The sequence below is a fragment of the Sinocyclocheilus anshuiensis genome, unplaced genomic scaffold, assembly GCF_001515605.1.
Source record: "Sinocyclocheilus anshuiensis isolate Anshui unplaced genomic scaffold, SAMN03320099.WGS_v1.1 scaffold2892, whole genome shotgun sequence".
NCBI classification, from domain to species: Eukaryota; Metazoa; Chordata; class Actinopteri; order Cypriniformes; family Cyprinidae; genus Sinocyclocheilus; species Sinocyclocheilus anshuiensis.
Window position 1 is genome coordinate 39,721 of NW_015555928.1, and position 21,049 is coordinate 60,769.

At 38.5% G+C, this 21,049-nt stretch overlaps 2 protein-coding genes across 2 annotated transcripts in view; one reads left to right on the forward strand and one right to left on the reverse strand.

The window, feature by feature from the left end:
• The first annotated feature begins 362 nt into the window (after positions 1 to 362).
• eif2b1 (eukaryotic translation initiation factor 2B, subunit 1 alpha) lies at positions 363 to 6,819 on the forward strand. Its single transcript, XM_016470446.1, has 9 exons — positions 363 to 766; positions 1,493 to 1,594; positions 1,672 to 1,808; positions 2,752 to 2,868; positions 2,954 to 3,066; positions 5,321 to 5,389; positions 6,126 to 6,201; positions 6,319 to 6,444; positions 6,525 to 6,819. The coding sequence occupies exons 1-9, from the start codon at positions 754 to 756 to the stop codon at positions 6,678 to 6,680; spliced, it is 909 nt and encodes a 302-aa protein (XP_016325932.1). The 5' UTR covers positions 363 to 753; the 3' UTR covers positions 6,681 to 6,819.
• A 7,892-nt stretch (positions 6,820 to 14,711) lies between these two features.
• The window catches only part of LOC107675947 (potassium channel KAT1-like), a 23,050-nt gene continuing 16,712 nt past the window's right edge, over positions 14,712 to 21,049 (reverse strand). Inside the window, exons 5-8 of the mRNA XM_016470442.1 lie at positions 17,462 to 17,688; positions 17,189 to 17,346; positions 15,101 to 15,204; positions 14,712 to 15,001 (exon numbers count right to left, since the gene is read on the reverse strand). Of these exons, the coding sequence (XP_016325928.1) occupies positions 14,712 to 15,001; positions 15,101 to 15,204; positions 17,189 to 17,346; positions 17,462 to 17,688 (779 nt within the window). The remainder of the gene's footprint in view (positions 15,002 to 15,100; positions 15,205 to 17,188; positions 17,347 to 17,461; positions 17,689 to 21,049) is intronic.

Below are 21,049 nucleotides of genomic sequence, written 5' to 3' on the forward strand. Positions count from 1 at the left end.
TCCTCTTTTGGAAGGCCAAACAAAGTAGTTTCGCTTTCACAATGAAACAGCGCCTTCACGACATGGCGGCGGCGGCAACAATACTACAGCGAGAATAAAAGTTACGCCTTCTTTCTTTGCGTGAAGATGTGGGAAGAGTTGCATAACGCCACCCAAATAGTGAGGTAGATATGTGGGGGCGTGTTAGAACGAGCCGTTTTAGGCAGGCGTGGCTGACTCTTAACTTTTATAACGAATATCTCTTTGGATTTGAGACTTTAGTCTTTGCAACTTTACAGGTCTTCTTTATGCACCAAGAGCTTGTAACACTCCAAAGAGAAAGGAAAACTTGAAATCGCAACATATGACCCCTTTAATATTTGTTTTTTTTTTTGGCTATAGTTCTCAAACTTCCAATCATTATGCGCTCCACACTCCTATCCAGTAGGTGGCGGGAATGCACCATTTAAGTTGGTTTGCCAACCGCCATTAACACCAGAAGAAGAAGTAGAAGAACCAGTGCAAGTCAACTTGCTTACTTCATAGCGGTGATAATTTGAAATAAATTCATAAAGCAAACATTATTCTGTTGACAAAGTCGTTAATTTGAAAGGAGTTAGTAGGATAAACCTTATTCTGTTGGCAGTCACAATATTTCACCGGGTTCAGTCTCATAAAGTGTCTTGAGAGAACATTGCATCAGCAACGCGTTGTAAGAGTATTTGCTCGTGACTCGCATCATTCGTCAACAGAGACGCATTGAGCAGTTTTAATATGGAAGAAGCAGGTGAGTTTTGAGAAAGACACAACGCAAAGTAGTATATAAGGTTTGCAATAATGGGTCATGCCATTTTGCTAGTAGCTGTGGTCTTCTGATCACCTTCTAGATTATAAATGAATAAATGATTTGGTTAATTCCGTTATGTTGCGAAAAACATAAAGGCAGATTTTCCATTTGCTTTGCACAATTATATGACGGGCAAAATGTGCGTTCCGTGTCCATGTGCATCTATCTCCACGACTTTTGCGTTATTATGAGTGACATTCAGAGAAACTACAGTAAGGTGAGGTCTCACTTAACATAAGTTAATGCATTAGTTAATATGAACAAACACTGAGCAATATGTAATATATTGCGGTGTATTTTTTTACAGCATCATCTTAATGTTAATGTTAAAAGACAACTTTAGATTTAGGGAATGTGCAAATGTTCAAATTAATTTAAGGTAATATTTATAACTGCTGTAGAAGAACTGTTCATTGTTAGTTTGTGTAAACTAATGTAGATAAATAAATTGAATTGAATAGTTAATTCATGGTAACAAGTTAAACCTTGCTGTAAAGTGTTACAGAAAAAAAAAACATAAAAAGCCCAGAATGTTATTGAAGTGTTTATGTTTTGTAATATGCTTCGCCTTCACATTCTCACAATGGGAATTTAATGTTGGTTACTTGCGAGCTCCATTTGGCTAAACACTGAAATGTATTAACTTATGAATTTTTTTCCTCTCAGAACTGGTGGAATATTTCCGAGCGCAGATCAGAGAAGACCCAGATGTGGCTTCAGCGGTGGCTGCTATACGATCGCTGCTTAAATTCCTCAAGAGGGATCAAAGTGAGCTTTGTCTTGTTTTCAGGAAAGTGTGCAGGGATATGAGATGCGCATGTTAACCAATGCGGGTGCTTCTCTAGGTGAGACGATCCTTGGCCTGCGAGAGAACATGACAAAAGCCATACATAGACTAGAAGAGACGGATTCATCGGTGGCGGTGTCATCTGGAGGAGAGCTCTTCCTGCGCTTCATCAGTCTCACCTCACTGGAACATCCGGTCGGTTCAACATTTCAGTCAGTCTAGTTGCTCTGTTTAATATTGCTGCTGTTTAGTGAATTAAGACCGCATCACATTCCAGGGTTTAGAGCTCACTGGCACTACACGGGTTCAAAAGAGACAAGCGTATTGAAATGAGAGTAATCCTGCCTTCATCTGCTTGTCAGAAAATGCTGCTTCTCTTTTCTAACGTCACAATTACAAATGTGCCACGCAGTGTTCATTTACATTTATGGATTTAGCAAACGCTTTTATCCAAAGCACTGTATAAAAGAAAACTAAACAATTTATCAAAGGGCCAGCCAAATTCGTAGTATTCAGTGCTAGGTTTATAAGAAAACTCAAATCTAGAGAATTGAGTATCATTAAGATGCTATCATTTTAATTCAATTATTTAGTTATATAGTTTATATTAATATAATTTTATTTAGTTTTTATTTTTATATTTTCCATTTTCGTTTTAATTGTAGTTAACGTTTTAGTAATTCTGTTGTGTTTTGGTCATTTTTATTAGTTTTCCTTTTTAAAAATATGTCTATATAGTATTTTTCCAGTTTTTGTTATTTTTATTAGAGTATATAAATTTAAACTGAGAAATGTTACCTTGGAAACTTGCTCAAATAAAATAAGTTAAGGTTTTTTAATATTTCAGTTAACGTTTATTTCGACTAACACATTTTTTTATGGTATTAGTTTTAGTTAATTATATAAATAATCCTGGTGTCACATTCAAGTGCATTGCAGTTCAAGAGAATCGAAAACGTGGAAGATAATAATGAAATATTGTCATTAAATATCCATTGTTTTAAATGCTCTTAAATCACTGTAGTTATTTTTGTTTTATTTTATGATGTTATTATGCACAGTTGGCACTTTTGTTTTTCTTGTCATGGCGTGATCGACCTTGTTATGGTGATGGTTGCTGTTTCTCCCTTTTTCACAGGATCTCTCACAATGTAAGAATGTGATGATAGAGCGAGGTGAACTCTTCCTGAAGAAAATATCCCTGTCTCGGGGCAAAGTGGGTAAACTGTGCCACACCTTTATCAAAGATGGAGCTGTAAGTATAGTAGTAGAGGAATTGGGGCATGTCTTTTTGTCATTCTTTTGGTGACGTTCTGCTCATTTCTACTTTCCATCTGCAGAAAATCCTGACACACTCATCGTCCCGAGTGGTTTTAAAGGTTCTGGAAAATGCAGCAGCTGATAACAAACGCTTCACAGTATATGTCACTGAATCACAGCCGGATTCAGCAGGGTGAGTCTTTACAACACTGCTCGAGTGTCTCTTGCTGTCTACTGTTCTGCCCTACAAAGATAACATGCAGTAATACTGGAACTAAGCACAATGGCTTCAGATGTTTTTGACTGAGTTTAAATTTGATCAGTTTTTGCATACATTTTTTCAGAACCCAGTAGTTTTCTATTAATATACAACTATAGAGGAAAACCTTTAAGAATCGTTATTGATACTTAAAACGGCAGTTTCTTCAAAGCGGTAAAAGCGTAAAAATCGTGAGGAGTATTCACATAAACAGTCTATGTCATACGTGAACATAAAGTTTATTAGAAAGTGTATAACGGGTCGGCAAGTAAGTTTGGCAGAACATAGTCAAAGGATAATTTAAGAAATGAATTGATGAAAAATGCAAATAGAATTGTCTGTGACAGACTGTTACAGTGTCTTTTGTAACTGGTAGTGAGCTGTTATTCTGTGTTAAATCCTGTAGAAGGACAGTCATTAACAAAAAGCCACATTTGTGTGGTGGTGTCCGGCAGAGTATGTGAGCGGAGTGGAGCATCAACAATTTCCCCTCCGTGCTCCGAGCATTTAATAATCACTCCGCTCCGGGTTTACCATTTCCCGCTCCACTCATCGCAGAAACACCGCTCTGCGGCTAAAGTGTTTCAGTATGTTTGAAATACCGCAGTTCTGTTCATAACGTATATTAAAAAATAAAATAACAGCAAAGTTTCAAAGTGGCTTATTGGAACAATAGTGATCAAACTTTTTTCCTACCACATGACAAGCTAATAACACGGTTGTCACCAAATGTATAATTGCTGATTTCTGCAGTGCAAATTTTGTTTGTGATGAAAATAACTACATTTTTGTCAGTTATTTTACCTACGGATCGATGCATTTCTTACAGATTTCTGCTCATTCGAAATCAGATACAGATGAAGTAGCACTGTAAGATTACATTTGTTTGAATGCATTATTGAGAGACTGATTGCGTGTGAATAAGTGTTGTAGTACTTGTTTAAATCGTGCTTTCAGCTGAAAATATTCAGTATCTAGAAGGAACAAATTCCTTGAGAACTATAACTTCACGCTCATGTCCATTGCCGTCATCATAGCTTCACATTCTTCCTGATTTGAGTGATCCTACTCTATCAAGCTAGCTAAATATATTTAACATGTGAATTCTTGCTAAATATGCAGTTATATTACAGGCTGTTGGCATGAATTGTGCTCGTGATGGAGAGCTCTTGGAGCGAGTGAAAACCACGCTCTGACTTTTAAAAAATCAGCTCCTCGCTCCAGTCAAAATCACACCGCTCCACTCCGCGCTCTGCTCCACTCACATACTCTGATTGTGTAGGCTAACTGTTGCTGTCATGAACCAGCCGCTATCAAAATAATCTGACTGCGGGCGCCGGCGCGGGCCAGATATTATTGCTGGCGGGCCAGTTTTGGCCCGCGGGCCGCCTTTTGCCGACCACTGGTGTATTGGTTCCATGCATTCGTTCTTAAAGGGACAGCAGCCTAATAAAATGTTGATGTTTAAAAAAAAAACCTGAATCACTTTTGTATTTTCATTATTAATCAGTTTATATGTAATTCATACTGTGAAGACTATGCAGTGTTATTTTTACATTTGATTATTCAATTTCTGTAGTATTTCTTAGGACATGTTAGTCAAAATAAACCTAGGCTACTGTATCTAAAAAACATTTTTTTTCTATTGTATTTGTCCTATTGTTTATTTATTTTTATTTTATTTACCAATTATGTATTTGCAAAAGTTTTTATTTTTGTATGAAGGAATTTTATGTACATACGAAGTAGTTTTTCTGTTTGTCTCCAGGCTTGCCTTGCTTTATTACTGACGAATGCTAGTCATGTGTGTCATTTAATGACTGGAGTCAGCTTAAATGGCATTTGTTTTATAATATTGGGTTGACTAAAATAGGAAGAGAAAACAATAAATTTGAAGGTTTACATTTAATTCAGTGGCATGTTTTTCAAACTGTTATTAAACTGTTATTATTAAACTGTCTACTAGGAAAAATAACACAAAACAGTAGACTAGAATCAAATCTATGCATAAATCACATAAATCATAAATTTGATTCAAAATCTAGAATCGATTTTGTATCAAATCATGACCTCAAGAATCAATATGTTGCCTAAGCTTGCTATGAAAATATGTGTGCATTTGTATATTGTTTACATAGTATTTTTTATGTTAGTCTTTTCTGAATGTTTTCCCCCTTTTGCTCCTTAGTAAACTTATGGCTCAAAAATTATGCAACCTCAATATACCCGTCACAGTGGTGCTTGACGCTGCAGTCGGGTAAGTTTATACTTTTTTTGAAAAATTGTTTTTATGCCAAAATACTAATGCTTTAATTCTTAACGCTATTCAAATCCAGAGGCGGACAGTAGTGAAGTATTTTTATTTTACTCAAGTAAATTTTAAAAAGTATCTGTAGTTTATCAGAGTGTGTTTCTTTGGAAAACTTTACTTCACTACATTCCCAAGCATAATGGCATACTTTTTACTGCACTTCATTTCATAAATAAAAGTTGTTGTTTGTTTTACCTTTAATACTTAAGAACATTAAAAATTTAGTACTTTCTTGTACTCAAGTAAATCTTTGAATTACTTTTACTTGAGTAAAAGTAAGGAAGTAATTGGTTTCTAATGTAATTAAGTATTAAATTATATTTAATATGAGACGTAGTGCAGTAAAAAGTACAATATTATGCTTTGGAATGTTGTGAAGTAAAGTTTTCTAAAGAAAAACACTCTGATAAAGTACAGACACTTGAAAAGTACTTTTACAGCAGAGTAAAAATACTTCACTACTGTCCGCCTCTGCAAATCAGCGTTCAAATTCAATAATTGGTCATTCCAAAAACTATTAATCAGAAATATCAGCAATATAAACATTTCTATTCTCTTGATGGATGGTTTTAAGGTGAGCTTCAGCACCAAACTTTGGTTATCGTGTTGTGGCTATAAAATTAAAATTATTGAAGTTTTTGGTTGCATATAAACATTCGCTGCTTATTTTGTGTGTTTTCAGGTACATAATGGAGAAGGTTGACCTGGTAATTGTCGGTGCTGAGGGTGTTGTGGAAAGTGGAGGTGTTATAAACAAGGTCTGAAACATACATACTTTTGCTTAGTGTCTTGTCTTAAAACAAAATGCATTTAGCTATGTTATTATTATTACATTCATTTCATAGATTGGTAAAATTATTTCATTTATTTTGTAGATTGGTACCTATCAGATGGCTGTGTGCTCCAAGGCGCACAACAAACCATTTTATGTGGTGGCAGAAAGTTTTAAGTTTGTGCGACTCTACCCTCTTAACCAGCAAGACGTACCTGACAGATTCAAGGTAAGATAACTGAAGCACTTGTTCAGTTGCACATATCACACAGAATAGATGCATAATATCGCTCGTTTCTTGTCTTTCAGTATAAAGCAGATATCTTGAAAACTGTGAAAGATCTGAACCAAGAGCACCCCATGATCGACTACACCCCTCCATCCCTCATCACATTACTCTTTACTGACCTCGGTGTGCTGACGCCCTCTGCTGTCAGTGATGAGCTCATCAAACTTTACTTATGATGATGACTGCTCTTCATAAAGCATTTGTATCATTGACACCAATGTGCATGTGACCACAAATGCACCATTTACTGAGAGACCTTGTATTTGGAAAGTATGTCACAATCCTGAAGTTAAGATTAAATTATCTGTTAAAAAATAACAGAATGGACAATTGATTATTTTCATGTATGTCTTTACACAGAAAACAATTGAAAGAATTGCCCATATTTACATATCAGTGATGGATATTGATTATTTAGAAACTTGTAATTACTAATAGTTATATATAAATAATAATAGAGATTATAAACAGGTTAGGTTCAGATTCAGAAGTGTTCAGTGCATGTATGCACATTTGATGAGGCTTCATTGGGCATAACAATGGATGATATTATGAACAGCACACTATATTATAATTATAAAGAATTATTAAAGGAATTATAAGGATTAAGGAAAATTTAAAAAAATATATGTTTAAGGATAATTGTTTAACTTATCCTTAAAGTTAATAATGTACAACTAGTTAATTTAGCTTGATGCGTATTTATTAATTCTAACTATTTTGCAACAAATGCATGTTATGGCAAGTTAAAGCTAGTTAAATGTTACAAAGTTAAATGACTTACAAAAAATTACTTAATAAAACCTAACAAAGGTAGATGGCGAAGACCAGCCAGCTGCAGCACAGATGTCTCCAATGGAGACTCCACTGGACCAAGCCCAGGAGGATGTCATTCCCCTGGAGGCCCTGACTCCAATAGGGCACTATAAGCCCACTGAGGCATAAGACACACTATCCAGCGGGATAATCTCTGCTTTGTAACTAGCAGACTTTTAGAGCAGCCTCTAAATCACACAAAGAGCTGTTCTGATCGCCAAAACTGGCTAGAGCACTCTATATAAACTTAATCAGAATCAGAATCAGATTGAGCATTATTGCCAGGTATGTTTACACATATACGAGGAATTTGTTTTCGTGACAGAAGCTTCCACAGTGTAACAGAATGACAGTGACAGAACAAAAAAACACAGATAATAAAAAATACAAATAAAGGGCCCTGACTGGGCAGAGAAAACTAGCCCCCTTATCCAGCATCTTGAAAAAAAAAGTCAAGACGGACAACACGCTGCAGGAAGATGGGTCTTCATTCTGGACTGCACACCAGTCAGAGAATACAGACCATTTGAGGGCATGGAGGCATCTCATAGACAGGGTTCTAGCCTCTAACATGGTTTTGGCAACCCTCATGGGGAGCTGCAAAGGTTCTCATTGAGGGGCCACAGATGTAGTCTGCACAACTTGGGTTGGGGGTGCCAAATTGTCCCTCTTGCTGAATAGAGAAGGTCCTTCCTTAATGAAAATAACCAAGGGGCTGCAGACAGCAGCTGAATCAACTCTGGGAACCATGATTGGATCCGTCAGTGTGGGGCCACTAGAAGTACTGATCATCTGACCTCCCTGACTTTTGATGACCTGAGGTAGCAGAGCGATCGGGGGAAAATCGTATAGGTGTGTATTGGGCCATTTATGTGCCAGTGTGTCTCGCTTCTTCGAGAAAAATATTGGGCAATGAGAGTTGTCTTCTGAGTCGAAGTGGTCTACCTCTGCCTTCCCGAAGACATCCCAAATCATCTGAATCATTTGGTGGTGGGGTCTCCATTTCCCTAGGGGCACACTGCCCTGGGACAACATGTCTGCTCAATTTGTTCAATTTGCCTGGCACATGTACAGCCCTCAGGGATTGCAGGCTGCATTGTGCCCATAGAAGGAGGCGTCTCACCATTCTGTATAGGCTATGACCTGAGACCGCCCTGGTGATTTATGAAGGCCACCACTGTCATGCTGTCCAACCAGACAAGGATGTGGTGTCTCTTCAGGGCCAGTAGAAAGGTTTTTAGCGCCAGAAAAAATTGTATCATTTCCAGGCAGCTGATAAGCAGGCATTCCTACAGGCTGGACCAGGAGCTGTACGCTGGCCTGTCCTCACACAGTGCACCCCAACCTGAGTTGGAGACGTCTGTCGTAACTACCTTCCTTCTGAAGGTCAGTCCCAGTTGGACAACTGTCTCAGGTGAGGGGCCTTCCAAGGGGCCACAGTTCTGACACAATGGTGGTCATCTTGAGGCTGAGGCATCCCAGAAGCCAAGCACGGGACAGGACACAGGATTGTAGGTAGTATTGAAGGGGCTACATTTGAAGCAGGACCAACAGAACCACAGAGGTGGTGGCCGCCATCAGGCCCAGCATCCTCTGGAATACTCTGAGAGGAAAAGAAACCCTTAATTTGAATGATGCTGCTGAATTTTCAGAGTGCTCCAGTGCTCCAGTGCCAGGCCCGCATCTGGGTTGAGTCTAGAATTATACCAAGGAAAGCAACTCGCTGGCTGGGAGGCAGGGAGCTCTTGGCCAAATTGATTCTGAGTCCAAGGTGCTCCAAATGAGTGAGGAGTAGAGATAGGCACAGATCTCGAACTCTGATCAGACTGTGACTAACCAGTCATCAAGGTACTTCATGAAACACACTCTCTTCTGTCTCAGAAGGGAGAGGACAACGTCCATCCACTTCGTAAAAGTGTGTGGTGCCAGAGACAGTCCAAATAGGAGGACTGTGTACTGGTAAGCCACCCCTTCGAACATAAATCTCTAAAACAATCTGTGCTGGGGGGCTATCTGGATATGAAAGTAAACATATTTTATATCCACCGAGGATCTGTTTCACAGTCAACAACCTGAATGGCTGCTTCATTAGGGCATGGTTCAGGTGCCTAAGATCGAGGATAGGCCTGAGCCCACCGTCTCTCTTTGGAATGAGGAAATAGTGTCTACAAAATCCTGACTCGCTTAGAACTGGCGGGACCATTTCTATGGCGCCCTTCGTCAGCAGATACTTTACTTCAGTTTGGAGAACATGAGCTTTGTCATCCTGAACCAAAGTTTGGATCACATGCCTGAAATGGGGAGGTCTGTGAGTGAATTGGAGGGAGTAGCCTTATTCTTAAGTCTGCACAACCCAACTCGACACACCAGGGATGGCTTCCCAAGCCCGAACCTAGGAGGCGAGGGGTTTAAGTCTCTTGAATGGCATTTGTGTCATAGCGAAGAGAAAAAGTGCTCTTTTTTGTGATTTGGGCTGCTATAACAGTGGTATTTTGGGTGTGTGCAAATTAGGTGGGACGGGGCAAGCATTTACAGTAAGAAAAGCGCCTCCAGCACCCACAGCTGAACGGGGGATTGGAAGGCAAGCGCGAGACTTCTTGGATGGAGGTCTAGCCAATGCTGAGGCTAAGTTGGGCGATGGAGTAAGCTTTGCAGGCTTTGAGTCAGTGGAGCCTTCGAGCTGGAGCGTTTGGGCAGGAAGTGGCGCATAGTTTGCTCCGCGAAAACACTCCACAGTGGGGCCAAAGAGCCCGAGGCCTTGTTGGCGTGAGGTTTAACCATAGGTGACGCTTAAGCACTACCAGGCAGGCCATCGCCCTGCCAATTGCCTGGGCAGTCATATTCGTAGCCCGCAGAGCCAGGTCAGTTACACATAAATTGCACATGCTGTGGAGCAGCATCCATATCTCCCAGTCCTGGATACATGCATACTTGCGCTACCACACACACATTTATGTACCGAAACTATTTTGAGTATTACAGGCTTTCTTTTTCACAGAGATGAACTTTATTATCTTTATTATTAGGAGAAACAGCCTATAAGAATAAATAGTCTTTTTTTACCTTAGAAAGTCTATTGTTACATTAAGTCTATTGTTACATTACAAGACACTGAAAGTCCCTAGACAGCTGGCAGACTTTTTTTTAAGTTATATTTATGGGCTTTTGCCTTTTTTTGATAGGACAGTAGAGAACACTGAGCAGACAGGAAAGCATTGGGTGAAGAGAGGGGGTATAGGATCGGCAAAGGACCTTGAGATGGGAATCGAACTCGGGTCACTCGCTATACGTCAGCACACTAATCACGAGGCTATCGGTGCCGACCACAGCTGGCAGACTTAATCATAAGTTTAAAATGTGTTGTACCATGAAACCTTTCAGGGTGTTGAAGAAAAAGCACAATATCATAAAATGTTTGATTAGAGCAACTGAGAAAAACCCTCAATTTACTGCCAAAGACTTGCAAGATGACCCGATGAAAGGAGGAAAAAAAATCTCGATCACGAAACACCGTTATACACAGCGCTGGGAGATACAGTGAAAAAAGCAGTTGAATTCGCTGCAGAATCAATAAGATCTCTGTGAAATCTTGCGAGAAGCATTAAAATTCTGCACAGAATTCTGTTAAAGCTACAGATATCAGAACAAAGGCCACTGATGTGGAAACCAGGAAAAACATTGTTCAATAAACACAAATCACCACCATTCACCATGGAATTAAAACTAGGTACAAGAACAACTTGTGGCAGAAATGGTCTAATGTTTTCGAGTGGTTTTAAATGCTTCACACAACTTTTGCCAGCACTTCAAAGCTTTAAGTATTACTGAATTTGAAAGGTATTTTTAATGTGATATTATTTGTTCATCCTTCATAGGTTGCCCCCATTTATGAAACTACAAGTTGCATAATGTAGGAAAGCACTTATTTAAAAATAAAAATACATTAAATTATCACTAGTAGATGGCTGCAGAGAAGTACTTATAGACTTATTAGCCATTTCCACTCCCTAATATATATATATATATATATATTTGTATTCATTATATTATATTTAGACATTATGAATGGCAGTAATAAAAGTTAATGTTATCTGCATCTCAACTACCCAGACAGCACAAGTACATCTGTAAGACGTCTGCTAAAGATCTGGGAAACATCTGCTGTGTAATCTGATAAACGGCTCAGAAGCACTTTTACATGCATTCTAATAAATGTCTATTTGGCATCTGACAGGAAACGGCTTAGAGACTTATTGCAGATGAGCAAACACTCTAATAAATACATCTTGCATATGTAAATGCAGACATCAAATAGACATCTCCGAGATGTACATGTGTGATTAGGGTGAGTGCTTTGCTGTCAGGTGCTGGTGCCACCTTCTGTAGAACTTAACGGCACTGGTGCTGGTGTCTTCAAATGTTAGTCTGGAGCCATACAATGGTTCTCGAAGTCAGAAAAGTCCTAACAATTTTAGAAGAACGTTGTCTGTGGTATCTTTTCACGGCAAAACAATAAGAAATGCCGCAAATATCACCACAAATTTTGAGAAAAGCCGCAGCAAAATCAGTCAATTTAGGCCGCAAAAATCAGAAAAAAGTCCCACGAAATCCTGAAGGGACTGGCTATTTACACTTAGTGTAAAGAAAATACTATTTTCAGTTAGCGTAAATAGCATTTTAACAGTATATGCATTTAATGCAAATAGCCTCTGCATTTATAATTTGGAAGAAAATATATTTTTTCTTCAAATCCTATAATATAATTAAATAGATGTATTTTCTTAGACTGATGATATACGGGGCAAATTTTTGAGCAATTTTGCTGGGCAACTTTTTTGAGCAGCGTTGCTCAATGGGCAGCATTGCTCAATGGGCACTTTCCCATTGAGAATGGGTAACAAATTTCTCTCTGTATATTTTAGATCGGCCGTGGGCCCTGTGCCTCACTTAGTTGCCCATTGACGGCAACATTGCTCAAAAAGTTGCCCCGTGTATCATCAGCTTTAGAATAATACAGAGAATAAGATGGAGAATAAAATGTCAGCACAAAGTAATGCTATGCAAGTTTGAAGATTTTAATTATTTAGTATTTTTTGTTATTTAGCCAGACAAGGTATATTAGTTGCCATAAAAGATAGCACCACACTTAAAACTAACCGCATATATATGTTAAAAAAGACAAGACTCTATGGTCATTTACATTTCTCAGGCACTACAAAAATATAGCAATATCCCTAAAATTCATTTAGAAGATTGTACATTCAGTTATAAAATGACAAATGAACAAAAAACAGCTTTTATCGGTAGTATCAACCTGCAGTCACATTTTATAATAAGCTTTACAATAACTAATTAATATTACATTACAAAAATTACTAATTCACAGTACAATATCAACAATAAACTCCTAAAAGTTACACTCAATTAGAACATGGCAAATGAACAAAATATTCTCCATTAGCAGAGTGGACTTGCAGTTACACTTAATAAATCTAAAAAACATACCACACAGCTCAACTAATATCAGTTAAAATAAACAAGTGTGTCAAGTGTACTACAGCTGTGGCATTTCAGCAGCTCTCTTTAACAGTTTGCCAACAGATGGACATAAGAGAGCCACATCTTCCAAAGCGTCTTTGGAGAGTATGGCAATATCCACATAGTTTGCAGCTATGGCAGTGTCACTGTGTTTATGTTCCCATAAAAAGTGATCACCAAAAGCTGCTCCAGCAGAGAGACGCTGGAAGACGTTTTTACCTCTTGTGTCCAGGCACAGATTAACCTTGCCAATTAATATCAAGTACATTCCAGTGGCAATGTCTCCCTTTTTGTAAATAAATTCTCCTTAAAAAAAACAACAATATTACATCAAAATGTAAAAACAGTTCTTCAGTAAAGCTGGCTGTAGGCTTGGGACTGATCAAAGATTTAACTAATGCTCACCAACAGGGAAACACTGGAAGCGAATTCTTGTGGAAAGCTCCCTCATGACAGGTTCTCTTAGGTGGGAGAATAAATGATGCTTCTTTAAATGCTGCATGCAGATTCTAAATGAAACACAAAATAGTAACAATGTGTGCAACATTAACACCACACGAGTACTACAGTACACAACATGGCCTTTGGACTACTGACTAGGAACACCTGAATACTACCAGATAGGACAGATAGGTCTCACCTTATAACCTTGCAACCTGAGTTTTAAAGCGGTGGTTGACTGTAGAACTTAACGGCACTGGTGCTGGTGTCTTCAAATGTTAGTCTGGAGCCATACAATGGTTCTCGAAGTCAGAAAAGTCCTAACAATTTTAGAAGAACGTTGTCTGTGGTATCTTTTCACGGCAAAACAATAAGAAATGCCGCAAATATCACCACAAATTTTGAGAAAAGCCGCAGCAAAATCAGTCAATTTAGGCCGCAAAAATCAGAAAAAAGTCCCACGAAATCCTGAAGGGACTGGCTATTTACACTTAGTGTAAAGAAAATACTATTTTCAGTTAGCGTAAATAGCATTTTAACAGTATATGCATTTAATGCAAATAGCCTCTGCATTTATAATTTGGAAGAAAATATATTTTTTCTTCAAATCCTATAATATAATTAAATAGATGTATTTTCTTAGACTGATGATATACGGGGCAAATTTTTGAGCAATTTTGCTGGGCAACTTTTTTGAGCAGCGTTGCTCAATGGGCAGCATTGCTCAATGGGCACTTTCCCATTGAGAATGGGTAACAAATTTCTCTCTGTATATTTTAGATCGGCCGTGGGCCCTGTGCCTCACTTAGTTGCCCATTGACGGCAACATTGCTCAAAAAGTTGCCCCGTGTATCATCAGCTTTAGAATAATACAGAGAATAAGATGGAGAATAAAATGTCAGCACAAAGTAATGCTATGCAAGTTTGAAGATTTTAATTATTTAGTATTTTTTGTTATTTAGCCAGACAAGGTATATTAGTTGCCATAAAAGATAGCACCACACTTAAAACTAACCGCATATATATGTTAAAAAAGACAAGACTCTATGGTCATTTACATTTCTCAGGCACTACAAAAATATAGCAATATCCCTAAAATTCATTTAGAAGATTGTACATTCAGTTATAAAATGACAAATGAACAAAAAACAGCTTTTATCGGTAGTATCAACCTGCAGTCACATTTTATAATAAGCTTTACAATAACTAATTAATATTACATTACAAAAATTACTAATTCACAGTACAATATCAACAATAAACTCCTAAAAGTTACACTCAATTAGAACATGGCAAATGAACAAAATATTCTCCATTAGCAGAGTGGACTTGCAGTTACACTTAATAAATCTAAAAAACATACCACACAGCTCAACTAATATCAGTTAAAATAAACAAGTGTGTCAAGTGTACTACAGCTGTGGCATTTCAGCAGCTCTCTTTAACAGTTTGCCAACAGATGGACATAAGAGAGCCACATCTTCCAAAGCGTCTTTGGAGAGTATGGCAATATCCACATAGTTTGCAGCTATGGCAGTGTCACTGTGTTTATGTTCCCATAAAAAGTGATCACCAAAAGCTGCTCCAGCAGAGAGACGCTGGAAGACGTTTTTACCTCTTGTGTCCAGGCACAGATTAACCTTGCCAATTAATATCAAGTACATTCCAGTGGCAATGTCTCCCTTTTTGTAAATAAATTCTCCTTAAAAAAAACAACAATATTACATCAAAATGTAAAAACAGTTCTTCAGTAAAGCTGGCTGTAGGCTTGGGACTGATCAAAGATTTAACTAATGCTCACCAACAGGGAAACACTGGAAGCGAATTCTTGTGGAAAGCTCCCTCATGACAGGTTCTCTTAGGTGGGAGAATAAATGATGCTTCTTTAAATGCTGCATGCAGATTCTAAATGAAACACAAAATAGTAACAATGTGTGCAACATTAACACCACACGAGTACTACAGTACACAACATGGCCTTTGGACTACTGACTAGGAACACCTGAATACTACCAGATAGGACAGATAGGTCTCACCTTATAACCTTGCAACCTGAGTTTTAAAGCGGTGGTTGACTGTTTTTTTTCGAGGCTTGATTGTGTTTATGGGGTGCAGTCTAACATGTGTTAATGCTTAGTTTTTAAAAAATAATTTTTCCCACAATTTACCTTTATTCTACACCGCTCTGTCCCTTCTCCTATAAACGCGCTGATGATTTCCTGTTTTTATGAAGCCCCTCCCTCAGAAATATGCAATGGGCTCAGATTGGTTAGCTGGCCCAGTGTGTTGTGATTCGCTAAACCGCCTAGTGCGTGTTCAGAAATGCCACGCCCCTCACCTCAGTGGCATATGCTCCAGTTGTATTGTAATCAATGATGTCGTCAATATTGCTTATCAATTTGAGCCCGAATGGGACCCAGAGAAAATTGATGAAGAGGATTGCGTAGAACCTGTGCAAGCACACAGCTCTTAAAGGGTTAGTTCACCCAAAAATGAAAATTCTGTCATTAATAATTACTCATCCTCATGTCATTCCAAACCCGTAAGACCTTCGTTCATCTTTGAAACACAAATTAAGATATTTTTGATGGAATCTGATATGTCTCTGACCCTCCATAGACAGCAATGATATTACCACGATCGACGCATAGAAACGTAGCAAGGACATTGGTAAAATAGTCCATGTGACATCAGTGGTTCAACCGTAATTTTACGAAGCTACGAGAATACTTTTTGTGTGCAAAGAAAACAATAATAACATAATTTATTCAGCAATTCTTCTTCCCGAGTTACCGTCCTCCGCCATTTTGGAGAAAGAGAACAACATGAGGGTGAGTAATTAATGACAGAATTTTCATTTTTTGGTGAACTATCCCTTTAATTATGTTTTTTGTTGTCTCACTTTTAGATACGTTGTTATTTGTAAATGCTACTGCTTATGTTAGCTTTTGATATACTGTTTTATCCTACAGCATGGCAACAGAGTGTGTGTCCATGTTTAACGCTTCTCATAGCTATGTGAAAATGATCTGAAAGCGCAGAGTGTGTGCAGAGCAGGGGGACGCAAGGAACAGGATTAGAACACTGATTTTGAAACTTGTGAATCCATTAAAATCGTTAGATGACAGAATCGCAATTCATATATGAATAGATTTTTTTGTGCATCCCTAGTTTGAACCGCATGGCAACAACTCTTCCTCTTCTCTAAAGCAGTGCAATATGGCCTCGCCCCCTTTGTTGCGTGTTCCCGGGGGCGGGGTTTATCAGGGTTTGTGACGTCACTAACCCGGGAAGTAACTCGTTGTAGTCCCTATGAGCCATATTTGTAGGCATTAAACTGCTATAATTTTAAAAGAAGATATCTCCGTTTGCATTGAACTTTCAGCGTCGTAACTTTGCAGATATTATGCTCAAACAGCAACATACCACACTAACTAATGTTAAAAAAAGTGAAATTGCAATCACCCCTTTAAGGAAATTTCCAGGTTATTTTATAGGGAAGCACCAATATGCTTCAGTGTCAAATCTCTTTCTTCTCCCCACCTTCAAAATCCAATCCAAACATATTTGTTTACACAGTATTGTTGACATTTTCTGTCTATGTCTCTTTTGTTGCACTTTCTTCCTTCTGCCTTCCTGACTGTCTTAAATCTCTGATTGTTTCTTCACTTTCTTGGTTTGCATTTTCATGTTGTTGTACATTGTGTTGGCCAATTTGGAGAGTCAATAATTATTTTTGCTACAGCCAATAACCAAATTCAAAAACATTTTAATGAAACTTTGTACCTCCTTTCATCATAATGCTGGTGATTACCACAGACAATAGTTTTGATTCATCCTTTGTCTATAAAAAATATTCTGCCCAAACAAACTAGGTAGGCTTGTTTACCTTGACACAATGTCCATTTTCAAACAGCGGGGGACACCTTTGAACAAAACCTCAGCGCATGTCCCTTTAGTGCGGTTCCAATGATAACTATAAAACTGCGTCACTCGATTTTGTAATGTAGATGGGATTCTCTCATGCATCAGGTGTGCCTGAATAGTCTGGAACAGATGACAAGGTTATTGAGAAATACATAATTACAATAAATCAAACACTCTGTCATACACACGTTAAATACAGTAGCACTGTTCTCAAATATGCAGTATTTACAATAACCTGCAATTTTTCCTCAAAGGCTTCCTGCAGTGTCATCTTGTTGGTTTGTGTAGCGACGAGAAGTCCCATTTTATAAATCACTTGAATTTTAGATAGAATTATTATCATAACACATGCAATCATTTCTGCAAGGTTTGATGCCGTTATATCACCATAACCTGTTGTTGTGTAAATCTGTAATATCCAGTAGGTGGCGTATCTATACATATCAGTGAAGTCATAGACCTCTGTAAAGGAAAAAAAAAATAGTGCAGGCATATTATTATTTTGATTGTAAAATGTAGGTTAGAAAACAATTAAACACAATTCACTACAACCAATTGAGTCAGTTTGCAGCTTTTCCCGTTAAGCAATGGGTTATAAAAGACAGTGTTAAAATTTTGAAAATACAGTGGTGAGTTGCAGCAGCTCATCATGTGTTGCCCCTGGTAACACACACAAACCAGCTGAGGAGCAATCACCAAGCCCAGCTGATGGCAATCAGTCAATCTCCTAGACAAGGATTTAATCCTCAGTGGAAACAGAAGAGGGAGAAGTTCTTTTCTAGATTGAAGTGGCTCGAGTGACTGAAAGCTGTTGGGTGTTATGGATCCTCCACAGGTAGATCTCTGCATATACTGATTCCTGCCTGCTCAGAAGACTCTTACCCCCCACTCTCACCTGGGCCACAAGCACAATCTCACTGGGAATACCCAAAAATAGTAAGGAGATATTTTAATTATTTATTAATCAACCAGTTTTCTGAGTCAGTGTCACAAAGATGTAGCTGATGATCCTGATTGCCATCTCCTCATTGGACGTGCCTTTAGAAAGAAATGCATCTTTACGGATTACATAATGAAAGAGTTTTTGTTTTCGATTTGAATTATTTCATTTTAAACTAGTAATTTAAAGGGCACCTATTATGCAAAATTCACGTTTACATGTTGTTTGAACATAAATGTGTGTTGGCAGTATGTGTACACAACCACCCTATAATTATAACAATCCATCCGCTTCTTTTTTTTAATCCCCTTAAATCATAAGCAGTGTCTCCGAGCTTACCAATCACAGAATCTGTAAAATATGACATCACATTTTACAAGCCCCACCCATGACTGTTGACGGACACTGCCGAATTAGCAGAGACACCGCCCTGAGTGAGCTGCACACAATCCGGCATGTTTATCTTCATGCTAGAGCATTAAAAGCAGCATTCAAGTAAGAAATATCTTATTTTTGAGCTACAGAAATCATTCATTCAAGAGCAGTGAGTGATTTTCTGCTTTTATTTATTTATTTTTGAGTCATATTAACATAAGGTGACCATACAGGCCATTTTTACGGGACACGTCCTTGCCAGGATTTCTATATTGCCTAAAATATCCAGGTTTTGGCTGTTTGCTCTGTGCAGAGCGATCGCTGTATGACATCCGCGAGAGCTATGAGAGCAGACGGCTCCTTATGCTTTCAAATCGCACTCGCTGTACTTTGATGTCGTACAACGATCGGTGTCGAACAAACACATCTAACATGTGCGCGTATTTGGATTACTTTGACCTTTCTCTGTAGATCCCACCTTCTCACATGCCACGATTGATCGATTATGTACAATGCCTGCACGTTATTGGTCAATCATTACCTTAAGCAAGTATGACAACAGGAAAACAGAGCCACATACAGAAATCCTGGCCAGGACGTGTCCCGTAAAAATGGCATGCATGGCCACCTATATTAACAGCATAGACAGCTGTATAGGTAATGTACATTACATTGCTGTAACTTAATACACAGATCTAATATAAACTTGCGATTTCTTTCCTAGTTGTTTAGCTTCACAGACATAACTGACTGTGTGTTTTTAACACAAACTTGTGTGTGAAAGATAACTTTAGTACTCACATTCCATTTGACAAGACGCTTTCTGTGTGTGTGCACTCAGAAACCGTATATATCAGAAGTTTAAACCGATATGGCTTTAAAATGCATGATTTCAGCACGATAGACATAATAATCAGAACCAAACAGATGCTGTAAAGCTGTCTGGCTGTAAAGGCACATCCCTATCCTGGAAAAGGGGGCGGGGAGCAGCAGCTAATCCCTTGCCTCTGCCCCCTGTCGCAGTCGAGCCGCGGGAGGAAAGGCCAAAGCAGCCACATGCAGTAGGCCCCTCTGATGAACGCATATCGACTCAGTTCCTGCATGCTCATCGCTCAAGAGAGCCACTTGTTTCCTATACCAAGCCCAGCCTCTGCCCCTCGGATGACGTGCGGGACCTGGGGCCTCATTTATATCCGTTGCATATGCACAAAATCTGCCCTGAAAGAGGCGTACGCCACTTTCTACTCAAAAGGTGAGATTTATAAAAACAAACTTGATGGAAAGTTTGCTCACACACACATCACATATTCGCAACTCAAACTTGACATCGCAGTCTGTTCATTATCAAAATAAAATACAGTCAACCAAAAATATAAACGGTTACACTGGTCAATTTAAATAGTCTGTGGTATAACTGGTCCACTTTGTATGCCAAGCACATTTTTGCTCATGTGAAGAGGATATTTCTGTTGATATACGAAGGCGCGTGAAGTACAAAGCCTCTTCATTATAAATAATAGTTTCATTCAAATGCATTGCGAATATGGAAACATTAGGATTTGTGCCGAATGAGAGGTACGTGAGCCCAATTAATGCCTGGTACTTTCAGGGACCAATACATAACCTCCAAATACATAAACCTGCGCTCACTCTCAAATGCACGCACGCACTGTCACGATCTAACGCCAGATCCTTAAAAACAATTACCGGAATGCAAAAATCCAAATTCGGACATTTTCCGGAACAGGATCCGGCTCAAATTAAGCACTGGTTGCGGCGCATATTTGTCCGTCCGCACATGCGTGGAAATCTTCACCATTGCTTCCTTCGAAGCCATGTCGAACCACGAGCCACATCGTGGATGAGGCTTATATGGCAGCAGGCCAAGCGGCTTCCGTGATCCACACTATGCCCATTCTCCAGGCTTTTCAAGCCAAGATGCTGCAGAGGATGAGGAGGGGCCAGACTCTGCCGCCTTCAAAAAGCTGCATTTGGCCACCGACTTGGCGCTCAGGGCCATGAAGAAGATGGCCCAGGGAATCGGTCGCTGTATGGGCAGCCTCGTCACACTCAGGGCCGCATTAAGAGAGAGATATATAGGGTACAACGGGGCTAAAGGCCCACCTTAAGAAAAAATGTGCCATTCACTGCGCCTAAAATGTATAATTGCAGAAAAAATATATACGTTGTATTGAACATTAATGGAGAATAAATATGCTGTCATTTAAAATGTGTTAATATAAAAAAATATATTTTAAAATACAGAAACAAAATCGTTTTAATAAGTAAAGATTCTGAAAGTATTGAAGGAGATCCAATAATAATTTAATATATATTTACAGTAGTAACAGCAAATGATATTTTATTATATGATATGATTAATATCATGTTTTTAAATATGATGGTTTCATTCACAAACATGGTGATTCTCTAATATGGACCCCAACATAATATATGATATTTACCATCTGAATCTAACCATGTCATGTCAACAAATGGAAAAGTCAG

What these genes read in the sequence shown, in the direction of transcription:
- eif2b1 (XM_016470446.1), top strand. An exon ending in CCTTTATCAAAGATGGAGCT is followed by an intron (nt 2,869 to 2,953) that starts GTAAGTATAGTA and finishes TTCCATCTGCAG; the next exon opens with AAAATCCTGACACACTCATC. An exon ending in GTGCTTGACGCTGCAGTCGG is followed by an intron (nt 5,390 to 6,125) that starts GTAAGTTTATAC and finishes GTGTGTTTTCAG; the next exon opens with GTACATAATGGAGAAGGTTG.